Source organism: Balaenoptera acutorostrata, chromosome X (assembly GCF_949987535.1).
Source record: "Balaenoptera acutorostrata chromosome X, mBalAcu1.1, whole genome shotgun sequence".
Classification (NCBI taxonomy): domain Eukaryota; kingdom Metazoa; phylum Chordata; class Mammalia; order Artiodactyla; family Balaenopteridae; genus Balaenoptera; species Balaenoptera acutorostrata.
In genome coordinates this window covers 43,704,532-43,720,313 of record NC_080085.1, presented here as the reverse complement: position 1 = coordinate 43,720,313, position 15,782 = coordinate 43,704,532, and the positions used below count along the sequence as shown (strand labels likewise).

General features: G+C 39.1%; 1 protein-coding gene across 2 annotated transcripts in view; it reads left to right on the top strand.

The window, feature by feature from the left end:
• The window catches only part of DGKK (diacylglycerol kinase kappa), a 168,746-nt gene that overhangs the window by 132,632 nt on the left and 20,332 nt on the right, over positions 1 to 15,782 (top strand). For both annotated transcript variants that reach the window (XM_057538217.1, XM_057538216.1), the window contains exons 13-16: positions 11,185 to 11,276; positions 12,162 to 12,261; positions 13,229 to 13,448; positions 15,550 to 15,646. In XM_057538217.1, coding sequence (XP_057394200.1) covers positions 11,185 to 11,276; positions 12,162 to 12,261; positions 13,229 to 13,448; positions 15,550 to 15,646 — 509 coding nt within the window. The remainder of the gene's footprint in view (positions 1 to 11,184; positions 11,277 to 12,161; positions 12,262 to 13,228; positions 13,449 to 15,549; positions 15,647 to 15,782) is intronic.

Sequence of the window (15,782 nt, the reverse complement as noted above, 5' to 3'; positions counted from 1 at the left end):
GACAGACTCTAGGTCCATCCACCTCACTACAAATAACTCAATTTCATTTCTTTTTATGGCTGAATAATATTCCATTGTATATATGTGCCACATCTTCTTTATCCATTCATCTGTTGATGGACACTTAGGTTGCTTCCGTGTCCTGGCTATTGTAAATAGAGCTGCAATGAACCTTGTGGTACATGACTCTTTTTGAATTATGTCCCATTGGTTTATTTAGTAGCATGTTGTTTAGGCTCCTGTTTGTGTTTTTCCATTTTACTTCCTGTAATTGATTTCTAGTTTCATACTGTTGTGGTCAGAAAAAATGCTTGATATAATTTCTATCTTCTTAAATTTGTTGAGAGTTGTTTTATGGCCTAGCATGTGATCTATCCTGGAGAACATCCCAGGTGCACTTGAAAAGAATGTGTATTCTGCTGCTTTTGGATGGAATGCCCTGTAGATAAGTCCAACTGTTCTATTGTGTCATTTAAGACACCATTTCCTTATTGATTTTTTCTCTGGATGATCTGTCCATTAAAATAAGTGAAGTGTTAAAGTCCCCTACCATTTTTGTATTATTGTCAATTTCTCCCTTCATGTTTGTTAATATTTGCTTTATATATTTAGGTGTTCCTGTATTAGGTGTGTATATGATAAAGAGTGTTATATCCTCTTATTGTATTGATCATTTTATCATTATATAATACCCTTAATCTTTTGTTATAGACTTTGTTTTAAAGATTATTTTGTCCTATATGAATATCACTACCCCTGTTTTCTTGTCGTTTCAATTTACATGAAATATCTTTTTCCATCCTCTGACTTTCAGTCTGTGTGTGTCTAACTCGAAGTGAGTCTCTTGTAAGCAGCATATAGATGGGTCTTCTTTTTTCATCCAATCAGCCACCCTATGTCTTTCAATTGGAGTATTTAGTCCAATGACCTTTAAAGTGATTATTGATAGGTATGTACTTATTGCCATTTTGTTATTTGTGTTCTGGTTGTGTTTGTACTTCTCTGTTCTTTTCTTCTTCTTTTAGTTTCTTCCTTTGTGGTTTGATGGTTTTCTTTCTTGGTTTGCTTGTGTTCCTTTCTCTCTAGTTTTATATATCTATTGTAGGTTTTTAATTTGTGGTTACCAAGGGGTTCCTATATGTTGACCTACGACTGTATCTACTTTTTAAAAACTGTTAGTCATTTAAGTTCAAACACATTCTAAAATATCTACTTTTTTTACTCCCCTCCCCCCACATTTTGTGTTTTTAATGTCATATTTTATATCTCCATGTTTATCCCTTCACAGTTTATTGTAGTTATACTTGATTTTACATTTTTTTCTTTAAATCTTTGTACTAGCTTACTTAATTGGTTGATCCTCAGCCTTTATTATATATTTGCCTTTACTAGTGGAATTTGTTCCTTTCCCATAGAAATTTACTTTTTGTTATAGCCTTTTCAATTAGAGAAAACCCTTTAACATTTCTTTTAGGGTAGGTTAAGTATTGCTCAATTCTTTTAGTTTTTGCTTGTCTGAGACATTCTTTATGTCTCCTTCAATTCTAAATGATAATCTTGCTGGGAGAGCATCCTAGCTTGCAGGTTTTTCCCTTTTAGCACTTTATATATATATCATGTCCTACCTTCTGGCCTGCAAGTTTTCTGAAGAGAAATCAGCTGATAGCCTTATGGGGATTCCCTTATATATGACTCTTTGATTTTCTCTTGCTGCCTTTAGAATTCTTTATCTTAAACTTTTGCCATTTTAATTATTATGTCTTGGTATGCATCTGTTTGGGTTCATCTTGTTTGGGACCCTCTATGCTTCTTGTACCTGGATATTGGTTTCCTTCTTCAGTTTCAAGAAATTTTCAACCATAACTTCATCAAATATATTTTTAAGCCCCCTCTCCCTCTCTCTTCTTCTGGGACCCCTATAATGCTGATGTTGGTATGCTTTGTGTTGTCCCAAATGTCCCTTAAACTGTTCTCATTTTTAAAAATTTTCATTTTACTATTCCGATTGGATGATTTCCATTATTCTATCTTCCAGATCACTTATTCATTCTTCTGTATCACCTAGTCTGCCGTTAATTCCTTCTAGTGTGTTTTTCATTTCACCTTTTAAAATTTTTTATTTCCTTGTTAAAATTCTGTGTTCATCTATTCTTTTCCCTAATTCAGTTAGCCTATCTATTACTAATGCTTTGAACTCTTTATCTAGTAAATTGTGTATTTCTGTTTTATTAGTTGTTTTTTTTTTTCAGGGGTTTTCTCCTGTTTTTTCAATGAAACAAATCCCTCTGTCTTCTCATTGTTCTTAACTTTTGCTGTCTCTATTCTATGAAATTAGATGAAACAGTTACCTTTTCCAGTCTTGAAGGGGTGTCCTTGGGTATGAGCATCCCCATACAGTCTGCATGTGCCCAGTGACTTTGGTGGGAGAGCTAGATCTGACTTGAGCACAAGTCATGTCTTTCCCTAGAGTGTGCTGGCAGCTATCACCTCGGTAGGAGGTGGTGCTGCAGATGGAGCAGCAAGAGCTAGAGTCCAGTGTGAGCCAGGGCTTCTCCCTTTTTCAGTGGCCAACACCACCCTCTTGGGGCTGGGGGCAGGTCCCAAATTGCTGGAGCAGAAGCACTGAGGGTCAGGTCCAAGATGGCTCCATTCCCTCTCAGTGTGTTCTTTCCCCCATCCCAGCACCAGCACAATTGCCCCAGAGGGGAACAGTGCTGGAGCAAGAGGGGCTGGAGCAGGCATTTGGCATGGGTGTGGGCCTGGGTTCAGGCTGTGATGTCCCCAGTTCCACTTGGAATCCTGGAATACTTCTGATGTGGTGCCTCCATAAAGGCCAGGTTGCTGCCCCTGCCCCATTCAGATGCCATTTGGGGTCTGGGCTGGCATAGTCCCTCAAATCTGAGCACTCCCCTCAGCCACCCTCACCCTAGCATAGAGCTGTTATGGTGAAGCAAGTGGGGTAGAACAGGTGCCTGGCTCAGGCTGGCTGTGTGCCAGAGTGGTTGTGGGAAACTGGCCAGAGTCCCATTCAGTTTCAACCTGTTTTTTTCTGCCTCGTTTCAGGAATAAGCAAGTGTGTGTGTGCTCTTCACTAGCAGAGTGTAGGTTTCTTTTGTTTGTTTGTTTGCTGTATAATATATCAAAGTTGCTTATTTATTTTATACATAGTGCTTTGTATCTCTTAATCTCATACCCTTATCTCACTCCTCCCTATTCCCTCTACACTGGTAACCACTAGTTTGTTCTCTACGTCTATGAGTCTGTTTCTGTTTTTTGAATATACATTTGTTTTGTTTTTCACATTCCACATGTAAGTGATAAAACAGAGTATTTGTTTTTCCTCACTGACATATTTCACTAAGCATAATACCCTCAAGGTCCATCACATTGTTGCAAATGGCAGAATTTCATTCTTCTGGGGTGGGCTGAGTAGTATTCCATTGTATATATAAACCACATCTGTATCCATTCATCTGTTGATGGGCACTTAGGTTGCTTCCATATCTTGACTATTGTAGATAGTGCTGCTATGAACATTGAGGTACATGCATCTTTTCAAATTAGTGTTTTCATTTTCTACAAATACATACCCAGCACTGAAATTCCTGGATCATATCATAGTTCTATTTTTAGTTTTTTAAAGAAACTCCATACTGTTTTCTATAGTGGCTGGAAACAATGTACAACCCCACCAATAGTGTACTAGGGTTCCCATTTCTCCACATCCTCTCCAACATTTGTTATTTGTAGACATTTTGATGATAGCCATTCTGACAGGTGAGGTGATATCACATTTTCATTTTGCATTTCTCTAATAATTAGCAATGTTGAGCATCTTTTCATGTGCCTGTTAGCCATATGTATGTCTTCTTTAGAAAAATTTCTATTCAGGTCTTCTGCCCATTTGTTGATTGGGTTGTTTATTTTTTTGATATTGAGTTGTATGAGCTGTTTGTGTATTTTGGATATTAACCCCTTGTCAGCCACACCATTTGCAAATATTTTCTCCCTTTTCATAGGTTGTATTTTCATGTTATTGATAGTTTCCTTTGCTGTGCAAAAGCTTTTTAAGTTTAATTAGGCCCTATTACTTTATTTTTGCTTTATTTCCTTTGGCTTAGGAGACGGACCCAAAAAAATATTGTTACAATTTTTGTCAAAGAGTGTTCTGCCTATGTTCTCTTCTAGGAGTTTCATGGTGTCATGTCTTATATTTAGGTCTTTGAACCACTTTGAGCTTATTTGTATACATGGTCTGAGGGAATGTTCTAATCTCATTGTTTTACATGTGGCTGTTCAGTTTTCCCAGTACCACTTGCTGAAGAGACTGTCTTTTCTCCATTGTATATTCTTGCCTCCCTTGTCATAAAGTAATTGACAATAGGTGCGTGGGTTCACTTCTGGTTCTCTATTCTGCTCCTTTGATCTATGTGTCTGTTTCTGTGCCGGTACCATGCTGTTTTGATTTCTGTAGCTTTGTAGTATATTCTGAAGTCTGGGAGGGTTATACCTCCAGCTTTGTTCTTTTTTTCTCAAGATGACTTTGACAATTTGGAGTTTTTTGTGGTTCCCTATGGATTTTTATTTGTTCTCATTCTGTGAAAAATGTCATGGATATTTTTATAGGGATTTCATTAAATCTGTAGATTCCTTTGTGTATTATGGCTATTTTAACAATATTAATTCTTCCAATCCAAGGGCACAGGATATCTTTCCATTTCTTTGAATTATCTTCAGTTCCTTTCATCAATGTTTTATAGTTTTCAGATTATAGGTCTTTCACCTCCTTGGTTAAGTTTATTCTTGGTATTTTCTTCTTTTTGGTATGATTTTAAACAGGATGATTTTTTACTTTCTGTTTCTGAAATTTCATTATTAGTGTATATAGATGCAACAGATTTCTGTATATGGTAATCTTGTATCCTTCAACCTTGCTGAATTCATTTATTAGTCCTAATATGTGGGGGTGGAGACTTTAGAGTTCCCAATATAAAGTATTATGTCATCTGCAAATAGTGACAGTTTTACTTCTTCCCTTCCAATTTGGATGCCTTTTCTTTCTTTTACTTCTCTGATTGCTGTGGCTAGAGCTTCCATTACTATGTTAAACAGAAGTGGTAAGAGTGGGCATCCTTGTCTTGTTCCAAAACTTAGTGGGAAGTCTTTCAGCTTTTCACCATTGTATGATGTTGGCTATGGGTTTATCATAATGGCCTTAATTATGCTGAGATATGTTCCCTCTATACCCACTTTGATAAGAATTTTTATCATGAGTGGATGTTGAAATTTTTCAAATGCTTTTCCTGCATCTATTGAGATGATCTTGTGATTTTTATCCTTCCTTTTGTTAATGTGCATCACATTGATTGATTTGTGAATGTTGATTCACCCTCTTGACCCTGGAATAAATCCAACTTGATCATGGTGTTTGATCCCTTTTATATATTGTTGTATTCAGTTTGCTAATATTTCGTTGAGGATTTTTGCATCTATATTCATCAAAGATATTGGCCTATAATTTCTTTTTTTGTGTGTGTAGTTTCCTTGTCTGGTTTTGGTATCAGAGTAATGGTGGCCTTGTAGAATATATCTGTGAGTGTTCCTTCCTCTTCAAGTTTTTGGAATAGTTTGAGAGGGATAAGTATTAGCTCTTCTCTATATGTTTGTTAGAATTCCCCTCTGAAGCCATCTGGTCCTGGACTGTTGTTTGCTGGAAGTTTTTTTTTATTACAGATTCAATTTTACTTGTAGTGATTAGTCTGTTCAAATTGTCTGTTTCTTCTTGAAGCAGTCTTGGCAGGCTGTATTTTTCTAGAAATTTGTTCATTTCTTCTAGGTTGCCCAATTTGTTGGCATATAACTGTTCATAGTATTCTCTTATGATTTTTTACATTTCTGTGGTATTGGTTGTTATGTCTCCTCTTTCATTTCTTATTTTGTTTATTTGGATCCTCTCTCTTTTCTTCTTGGTGACCCTGGCTAAAGGTTTATGAATTTTATTTATCTTTTTAAGGAACCAGCTCTTGGTTTTATTGATCTTTTCTATTGTTTTTTGGATCTCTATTTTATTTATTTCCCCTCTGATTATTATTATTATTTTTATTATTATTATTATTTTATATATTATTATTATTATTATTTCCTTATTTCTGCTGACTTTGGGCTTTGTTTGTTCTTCTTTTTCTAATGCTTTTAGGTGGTAAGATGTTTACTCAAGATTTTTCTTGTTTCTTGAGGAAAGCCTGTATTGGTTCTAACTTCCCCCTTAGAACTGCTTTTGCTGCATCTCATAGGTCTTAGAAAGTTGTGTTTCCGTTTTCATTTGTCTTGAGGTATTTTCTGATTTCCTCTTTGATTTCATCATGTCTCATTGGTTTTTTAGTAGCATGTTGTGTAGTCTCCATGTGTTTGTTCTTTTCCCATTTTTCTTTCTGTATTTGATTTCTAGTTTCATACTGTTTTGGTCATAAGAAATACTTGATATAATTTCTATCTTAAATTTATTGAGACTTCTTTTGTGGCCTAGCATGTGATCTGTCCTGGAGAACATTCCATGTGCATTTGAAAAGAATATGTAATCTGCTGTTTTTGGATGGAATGTCCTGTAGATACCTATTAAGTCCAACTAGTCTATTGTGTCATTTAAATCCACTGTTGTCTTATTATCTGTCTGGATGATATGTCCATTGATGTCAGTGGAATGTTAAAGTCCTCTACTATTATTATATTGTTGTCAAATTCTCCCTTTACGTCTGCTAGTATTTGCTTTATATGTTTAGGTGCTCCTATGTAGGTGCATATATGTTAACAAGTGTAATATCTTCTTGTATTGATCCCTTTATATTATACAATGCCCTTTTCTTTTGTTATAGTCTTCATTTTAAAGTCTTTTTGTCCTATATGAATATTGACATCACCACTTTCTTGTCATTAATGATTTCATGAAATATCGTTTTCCATCCCCTCTCTTTTGTTCTGTGTGTATTTGGCCTGAAGAGATTCCCTTATAGGCAGCATATTGAAGGGTCTTGTTTTTTAATCCAATCAGCCACCCTATGTCTTTTGATTGGAACAGTCTCTTGACATTGAAAGTAATTATTGATAGGTATGTACTTATTGCCATTTTATTACTTGTTTTCCAGTTGTTTTTGTAGTTCTTCTCTGTTCACTTCTTCTTTTTGTTTCTCCCATTGTGATCTAATCATTTTCTTTAGTACTATGCTTGGGTTCCTTTCTTTTTGGTTTTTGTGTGTCTTTACCATGGTTACCATGATTTGTGGTTACCATGGGATTCAAGTATACTGACCCATAATTATATCTATGTGACTTAAACTGATAGTCATTTAAGTTTAAACACATTCTAAAAGATCTACATTTTTTACTCCCCTCCCCAACATTTTGTGTTTTTTAATCATATTTTACATCTTCATGCTTATCCCTTTACTGTTAATTGTCTTTATACTTGATTTTACATTTTTTCTTCTTTTAATCTACATGCTTGCTTATTTAATTGATCTTAAATCCTTACTATATATTTGCCTTTCTTATTTGGGGATTTCCCTTTCCTATAGATTCTTACTTCTTTTCTATTTAGAGAAGACCCTTCAACATTTCTTTTAGAGTATGCTATTGCTCATTTCGTTTAGTTTTTGCTTGTGTGAGAAGTTCTTTATCTCTCCTTCTAGTCTAAATTATAACCTTGCTGGGTAGAGTGTCCTATAGGTTGCAGGTTTTTCCCTTTCAGGACTTTGAATATACCTTGTCATTACCTTCTGGCCAGCAATGTTTCTGTGAAGAAATCAGCTGATAGCCTTATGGGGGGTCCCTGGTAACTGACTATTTTTCTCTTGCTGCCTTTAGAATCCTCTTTCACTTTTGACATTTTAATTAGGTGTCTTGGTGTGGTGTGGTTCTGTTTGGGTTCGTCTTATTTGAGACACTCTGTGCTTCTTATACCTGGATATCTGTTTCTTTCTTCAGGCTTGGGAAGTTTTCAACCATAATTTTCAACCATCTTCTCTCTCTCTTCTCATTTTGGGACCCCTATAATGTGAAAAATCCCCCCCCCCCGCCACACACACGTATATATGCTTTTTGCTGTTCTGATTGTGATTTCCATTTTCTATCTTCCAGATCCCTTATGTGTTTTTCTGTATCACCTAGTCTGCTGTTAATTCCTTCCAGTGTGTTTTTCATTTCAGTTATTGTATTCTTCAGTTCTGACTAGTTCTTTTCTTATATTTTCTAATTCCTTGTTAAAATTCTCACTGTGTTCATCTATTCTTTTCCCTAATTCAGTTAGCTTTCTTATTACTAATGCTTTGAATTTTTTATATAGTAAGTTATGTTCCACTAGTTGTTTTTTCAGGGCTTTCTCTTTCTCTTTCAATTGAGACAAATTATTCTGTCTTCTCATTTTGCTTATCTTTCTCTGTCTCTATGAAATTAGGTGAAACAATTACCTATGGTGGTCTTAGAGGGATGTCCTTATGTGGGAGTATCCCTATACAGTCTACAAGGCCCCAGTGGCTTTGGTGGCAGAACTGGATTTGATGTGAGCACAAGTCACACCCTTCCTCAGGGTGTGCTGGTAGCTGTCACCTTGGTAGGAGGTGGGGCTAGAGATGGAGGTGCTAGGGCCAGAGCAATGTGTGAGTCAGGGCTTCCCCTCTGTTCAGTGGTCATCACCGCCCTATTGAGAGCAGGGTCAGGTCCCCAGGTGCTGGAGCAAAAGCCCTGAGGGTTGGGTCCGAGCTGGCTCAGTTCCCTTTAAGTGTGTGCTCTTTTCCCTCCCAGCACTGGCACCCTCACCCGAGTGGAGCAATGCTGGAGAAAGAGGGGCTGGTGTGGGTATTCAACAGCGGTGGGGGCATGGGCTGTGGTGGTCTGACTGCCATCAGAGATCTGGTCTGCCCCTGATGCTCCACCTGTGCAACTGCCAGTAACAGCTGCACCCTGCTTGCTCAGATGCCACTTAGGGTTTGAGCCACCATAGCATCTTTTTTTTAATTGACGTATAGTTGATTTACAATGTTTCAGGTGTAATATATATATATATATATATATATATATATATATACACACACACACACACACACACACACACACACACACACACACACATATATATGTTCTTTTTCAGATTCTTTTCCATTATAAGTTGGTACACCATAGTATCTTACAGCCAAGCTTTTTCCTTATTGTGGCAGCCCTTAGTCCCATGTGGAGCTGCCATATGAGGCAAACTGTGCTGGAGCATTTGCTTGGCTCAGGCTAGGATGCATGCCATAGTGGTCACAGGAAACCAGTCAGCCAGCTGGGTGGTTTCAATCCACCATTTCTGCCCTGCTTTGGGAGCTAGCAAGTTTTCACGGCCTCCTCCCAAGCAGAGTCCAGGCATCCCACAGCTGTCCTATTAGTCCCACTTGCCCTTCAACCAGCCAAGGGGGCTCATCTTCCCTTTGTTGGACCCAAGGGCTGAGGCACCCAATCTGTGGCTCAAACCACCGCTCCCCAGGGAGGATCTCTACCTGTGTAATCCCCTTTCTCTTCTGAGTCCCCTCCTAGGGGCACAGGTCCCAACCTGATCACTTCTCTTCCCTTACTGTCTGATTCTATGTGGATCTTTCTTACAGCCTTGGGTATATAGGAGTCTTTCTGCCAGTCTCCTGTTAGTTTTCAGTGAGAATTGTTCCACATGTAGATGTATTTTTGATGTATTCATGGGGGAAGGTGAGTTCCACTTCCTCCTATTCCGCCATCTTGAGTCCCTCCGAATCTAGGTTTCTTACAGCCCTCCTGTTAGTCCCACTGGTTTTCTAACCAGCTAAGGGGACTTGTGTTCCTGGTGTCAGATTCCAGGGCTGTGGTGCCCAATATGTGGCTCGAACTGCTCACTCCCCAGGGAGGCTCTCTGTCTTTGGAATTCTCTCCCTCTTCTGTGTCCCCTCCCAGGGGCACAGGTCCCAACCTGATCACTTCTCTTCCCTTCTTATCCAATTTTGTGTGGATCTTTATTACAGCCTTGGTTGTACAGGAGTCTTTCTGCCAGTCTCCAGTTAGTTTTCAGTGATAATTTCTCCACATTTAGATGTATTTTTGATGTGTTCATGGGGGGAATTGAGTTCCATGTCCTCCTAATCTGCCATCTTGATATCTTCCCCCAGGAAGTTTGAACTTCTATCTAAAAGCAATAAGAATTATATAAAGATTTTTCTTATTATGAAATTTTCAAATATATAGGAAATTTTAAATGGTAGTTTCTACCATTAATATTTCACTATACTTTCTTTATCACATATCTATCCATCTATCTATTCTGCTATCTAATAGAAAGGTTTAAAACAGAATATTTACATGTTATGTGGAGAAAAAATTGAAAGAATAAAGACTAGAGGCAAGGAAAAAAGATAGGCAGCGCTGTAATTGTCTAGGCAAAAGATGATGGTGATTTGGACTGGTGAAGTGGTAATAGGAATAAGAAGAAGTGGACGTAGTTAAAACATATTGAAGAGATAGAATCATCAGGACTTGATAGATGTTTGAATGTGGGGTTGATGGAGAGGGATGAGTATAAGTTGTAGTTAGGAGTACAGACTCAAGAGCCAGACTACCTGGAATCGAATCCTGTCTGTGCCACCTATCAGCTGTCCCTTCCCTATGCCTCAGTTTTCTGTTTTGTGAAATGGGGATAATAATCCTTATTTCATAAGATTCTTATAAGGGTTACCTGAAAAAAATATATATGTATCTTAGAACAGAACCTAGCACATAGTAAATTCTATATAAGTGGATGCTATTATTATATTTAATATTATATATAAGAGGTGACATTCTGGTTGGAAAGATGTGGGTTCAAATCCCAGATCTATTATTTACTAGCTATGTAATATGAGATTCTTTTTTCATTTGAAACATGGAACAAACAGTAACTCCTTCATATGAGTTTTTGAGTATTAATTTAAATGAGAGGAAACAATATACATCTCTTATTTTTAGAATGACCACAGATCTAAGATTATCTGTGGAGATCTTCCACAAGAATTCTTTAATTGTGATTATTTTCAGAGAGACAGTTGGGATGCTGGTAAAGCATCAGTAGGAAGTAATGAGATGGGTGAGGATGGGTAGCACACTATGTCACAGTGCTAAGATTCCAGGGCTCAACACTCCTTTTCCCCCTAGGCTGCTGCCATCCAACACTTAGAATCTGCAACCACTGAGTTGAACAAAATCCTGAAGGCCAAGTACCCAACAGAGATGATCATTGCAACCAGGTCAGTCTTCCTTTGGCTCTCAACCTTTGGGATGTTTTTGCCCCTCATGGGCTGTTCCTCAGTCAGAGATGGGGCTCATTTTAATAGCTTGGGGGGTGAGGCCAAGGAAAGCATATGTTTACCTTCCCAAATCAAATTTCTTCCAACTCAAACCTCCTGAATAGAAAGTTTACGGGGAGGAAAAAAAAAAAGATGAGATTGGGGTGAGGGCTCTTGTTACTCCAAAAAGACAAAATTGTAAGCCACAGATTTGGAAGAAGGGTTACAGAAGGGAAACACAACATTCCATACCATTCAAGAGCATAGCATAGCTCCCTACAGTAGGGAGACCTTGTTTTCCATTTAATACCTGGAAAACTCTCTGTGGTACCTGCTACAGCTGCTTTCGCATAGCTGAGCAACACATTCTCCCCTTCTAAATACGTGGGTCATTCATTCCTCTTGGGACTCTGGTGGGTTCCTTCCAAGTCTACCACATTCTCTTTTGAGAAACAGTCCCTACAGGGACCATCGTCCCAAAGTCATTATGTTTGTACTAAATTAGCCAGGCCCTTGAACCATAGCTGATTTGACCCAGGGTGAAATCCTGACCCAAGTTGGACTGACTGAATTCTGTTTCCTGGAAATTTGGAATTTGGGCTAAGAAATGCTAGTTAAACTCTCTTAGGTACTGGCATATTTCACCATATGCACATGAAGAATCAGAATAAACAAAGAGGGGAGAGGGAGTTGGGGGAGAGGGGCAAGGAGAGGGAGGGAGGAGAGATCAGGAAAGAGAGAGGGAGAAGGAAGAGGAGGAAGATGGAAACTAATGACATTATAAGAAGGAAGGTCTCTGGACCTCATGGTCCATGTCACATTGTGTCATCTATCTTATATTTCCAGATTCCTGTGCTCAGCAGTAGAAGATTTTGTAGTTGATATTGTAAAGGCCTGGAGCCGGATAAAACAGAACAATACAGCAATAGAGTCTGTGATTTTGAAAGTAAGTTTCCATCCTTTTTTCTTGTACTCTTTGTGGTGCCAGGGCCCCATTTTTAATAAAAGCAAATGTGCCTCTCACTGGGAATTGTAAAAGAGCAAGGAGGAGCAGCTGGTAAGCCTCCCTGATGGGGAAAATCCTCATCAAACTTCCACCTTTCACCAAATGAAGAGTGGCACTATACATGCTTATCCATGTACCATGTCCCTAAGCATATGCCAAGCATCTGTCCACACCTAGACACAAGCGTACACCAACATGTATGCACATGGTTGTATACCAGAACATTCTTGAAAATACATACAAATACATGCTAGAAATACACCCACATTCACCTCTATAACAACCACAGTAACAATAACAGCTAACACTTGTATAGCACTTACTGTGTGCCAGGAACTGTTCTAAGCACTTATAATGTATTAACTTATTTAATCTTCACAACTGCCCTAGAATATAAAAACACAAATAGATTAAGTGACTTACCTAAGTTTACAAACTATTAAGTGATGGAGCTGGGAATCAAGCTATAATCATGTAGTACACCCCCAAACATACACACAGACAAAGGCAGACACCAGGCACCCATGCAGAGCCACATCCACATTCATAGGAGCATGCCCATGAAAACACCAATCCAGAAATGTTTATCTTTCCTCAGTTTTGCCATATTACACATCATTTTACAGGCCACTCTGACATGAGAAAGACTAGGCAACATATATTGATGCCTGCAGCTGCTCTGAAACAAACTGTCTCTTTGACCCCCTAACACCTTTTGGTTATCTTATCACATCTACCCAAGCAGTTCTTTCCCTAAACTTTCATCTCCCCACGTGTAGCTTTCTATGCTCAGTGTTCCTGGCCAACTAGTACCCCTCCCTACCTCTCCCCATACCATCTGACTCCTCATTCTGTGCTTTCAGGCACAAATCCCTCGTAACAATGCCCTGTCTCCTTCCCCATATAGAGCGACTTAATGTATGACAAGCTCAGTGTCCTGATTGATATCCTTGCTGAGGATGCAGCAGTTGAGAAGAGTACCACAGCACATGCAGACAGTGCCAAGGCAGATGGAAAGCCCTTCATCCCTCAAATAGACCACATAGCCAAGTGCAAGTTGGAGCTGGCCACAAAGGCCCAGAATCTCCAAAAGTCCTTGAAACTCATCATATTCCAAGTTGAACAAGGTAAAGGCCCCAGGGTTGTGGTGATTGAGGTAGGGGAAAGAGAAGGTTCCTGTGGGTAGTTTACTGGTCTCCCTCGCTCTGGGTCTACTATTTGACATCACTACCAAAACTTGACTAGATTCTGCATTCATAAAGCATCCAAAGTCTGTCCTAGTCTCCACTGATTTGAAAAGCCTCAGTCCTGATAAGCTGCCCCTTTGGCTCCTCCTACCTCCCAGGCACTCAACTCTTTCTACTTATTTATTTTTGGAACTAACAATCATCCTAAACAATTACAGCTGCTAAGTGGCTTGGCTCAAAGGTCTGTCAGCTTCAACCTCCAGCCATGGAATCTTTTTCCACCTGCTCCTGTCCCCTTCCAACCACTGTGCCTATGACGATTTTAGAAAGAAAATAGTGTTCATCTCTGCATGTCTTACACAGTATTAATCAGGCACAAGGGCTCTGAGAGTGGTCCTGGCAGCTCTAGCATTGATTGCCATTTCCCATAACTCATGACAATCTGCAAGCTTCCAACTCAGTATGAAAACTCTTTCAACTCCTCCAACTTCTTAATTTAACATTTTGGTTCCCACTTCTTCTCCACAATGCTTCTTTGAAAAACAGATCAGAAAATATAACACCAAGTGTGTTCTACCTGAGCTATTGGAATTGAACAGAAGTCCATGTAGCAAGGAAGTCCTTTTGGCTGGCCTTTGACCTTTAGCTACAGTACCTTCTCCTGCCTGGGTATCTTTATGTACAACCTCAGCCAAGTTTCTAAGAAAGAAAGGAAATAACCCTTCTGCACTATGAAATCATTGAACAGCCAGTTTGCCTCTATTTCTGTAGGTAGTTTCCAAGTAGCAGGGATCAGATCAATCTGATGTAGCCATAACCCTGTCACAACTAATCCTCAGCCTGCTCCATCAATACATAAGTCAGATTTAGAAGTGCAGCTTGTGGCCATGGGACAGAGAAAGGCTCCCCTGGCAGCACAGGGATTGAACCTATGAGCTTTGGCATAGGCTGAGCACCTGAGCTATACAGTATATAGGCTGGTAAAAGAAAGGAGACTTCTCAAATATTCTGGGTATTGGTGAGACATTTGGTTGAAAGAACGGCATGGTCCTAGAGGCTTAAGTTTAGAACAAAGGTCATGTGAGTAAATGAATTAACAAAGAGACGAGAATGGAGGTAGAAGAACAGAGTTTCCCACCCTGCTCCCCCTACCTCTGGCCCCAAGCTTCTACTCACAACCACATTTACTGGGCGATAGGAAAAGAGTAACAAGTAAAACAGAGAAAGCTCAGGCATGGATGTGAAGAGACATGGCAATACTGTAAGAAAGCTGAAACCACAAACAGCATCATGGAGGAGATGTGATGATCAAATGGGAGTCTCCATTGTCTCCCCACACACTGACTGGTATTAACTAAACAAAAGAGATGCTCAAGAAATGTGACCAATCCTCCCTCCCTCCTTTCCTCCTTTTCTTCCTTCCTTTCCTTCCTCTCCTTCCTTCCTTCCCTCCTTCCTTCCACTTTTTCTCTATAGTTCTTGATGAGCAAAGCCGACAGACAATATCAGTCAAGAACTTTAGTTCAACTTTCTTCCTGGAAGATGACTCAGAAGATATTAACCAGATGAGCCCAAGACACCGTAATGATCTTTCTCTTCTCCTTCCTTTACTCTAAGCTTCATCTCTGTCTTCTAGTTCCCAGAGAATAAAGATGTATTTTCATGCATCTTCCTTTAGCCATAATCCTACTCTGCAGTACATATCCCTCCCTCTTCTCGAGAAACCTCACACTATAAGACCCCATGCCTATGTCCAGAAGTAATGACCCCATTAGATACTTTGAAAAGGCTGGCCTGATGAAACCCAAGATTTGAAGCTGTTTCACTGCCAGCAAGCAAGCAGCCCAACCTTACTATTCTGTCAGTGGAAGTCCCTGTCCATCCAAGATGATCCCTCTTTGGAATGAGAACCCTGAATATTATCAAGGAGAAAGTCATTGAGCTTGACTCTGCTCCAACAGAGAAAGTGGGGTGAAATACAAGTGGGGGGAAGGGCTTTCTTGTTTGTATCTGACACCAAGGTGATGTCTTTTGTGTCTAGGTTCTCGTCTTGGTACTCTGTCTTCTATATCTTCTCTCAAAAGTGAAGACCTAGATAACCTCAATTTGGAGCACTTATATTTTACACCTGAAACTATGTAAGTATTTAAGCCTATCACCTTCCTATGGCTTCTCCCTTTCTCTGGTTAAGAGAATAGTCTAAGGATACCCAGAGTCAAATGCTGACTCTACTTACTAGTTGTGTGAACTTAAGTAATTCAACCAAACCTCAGT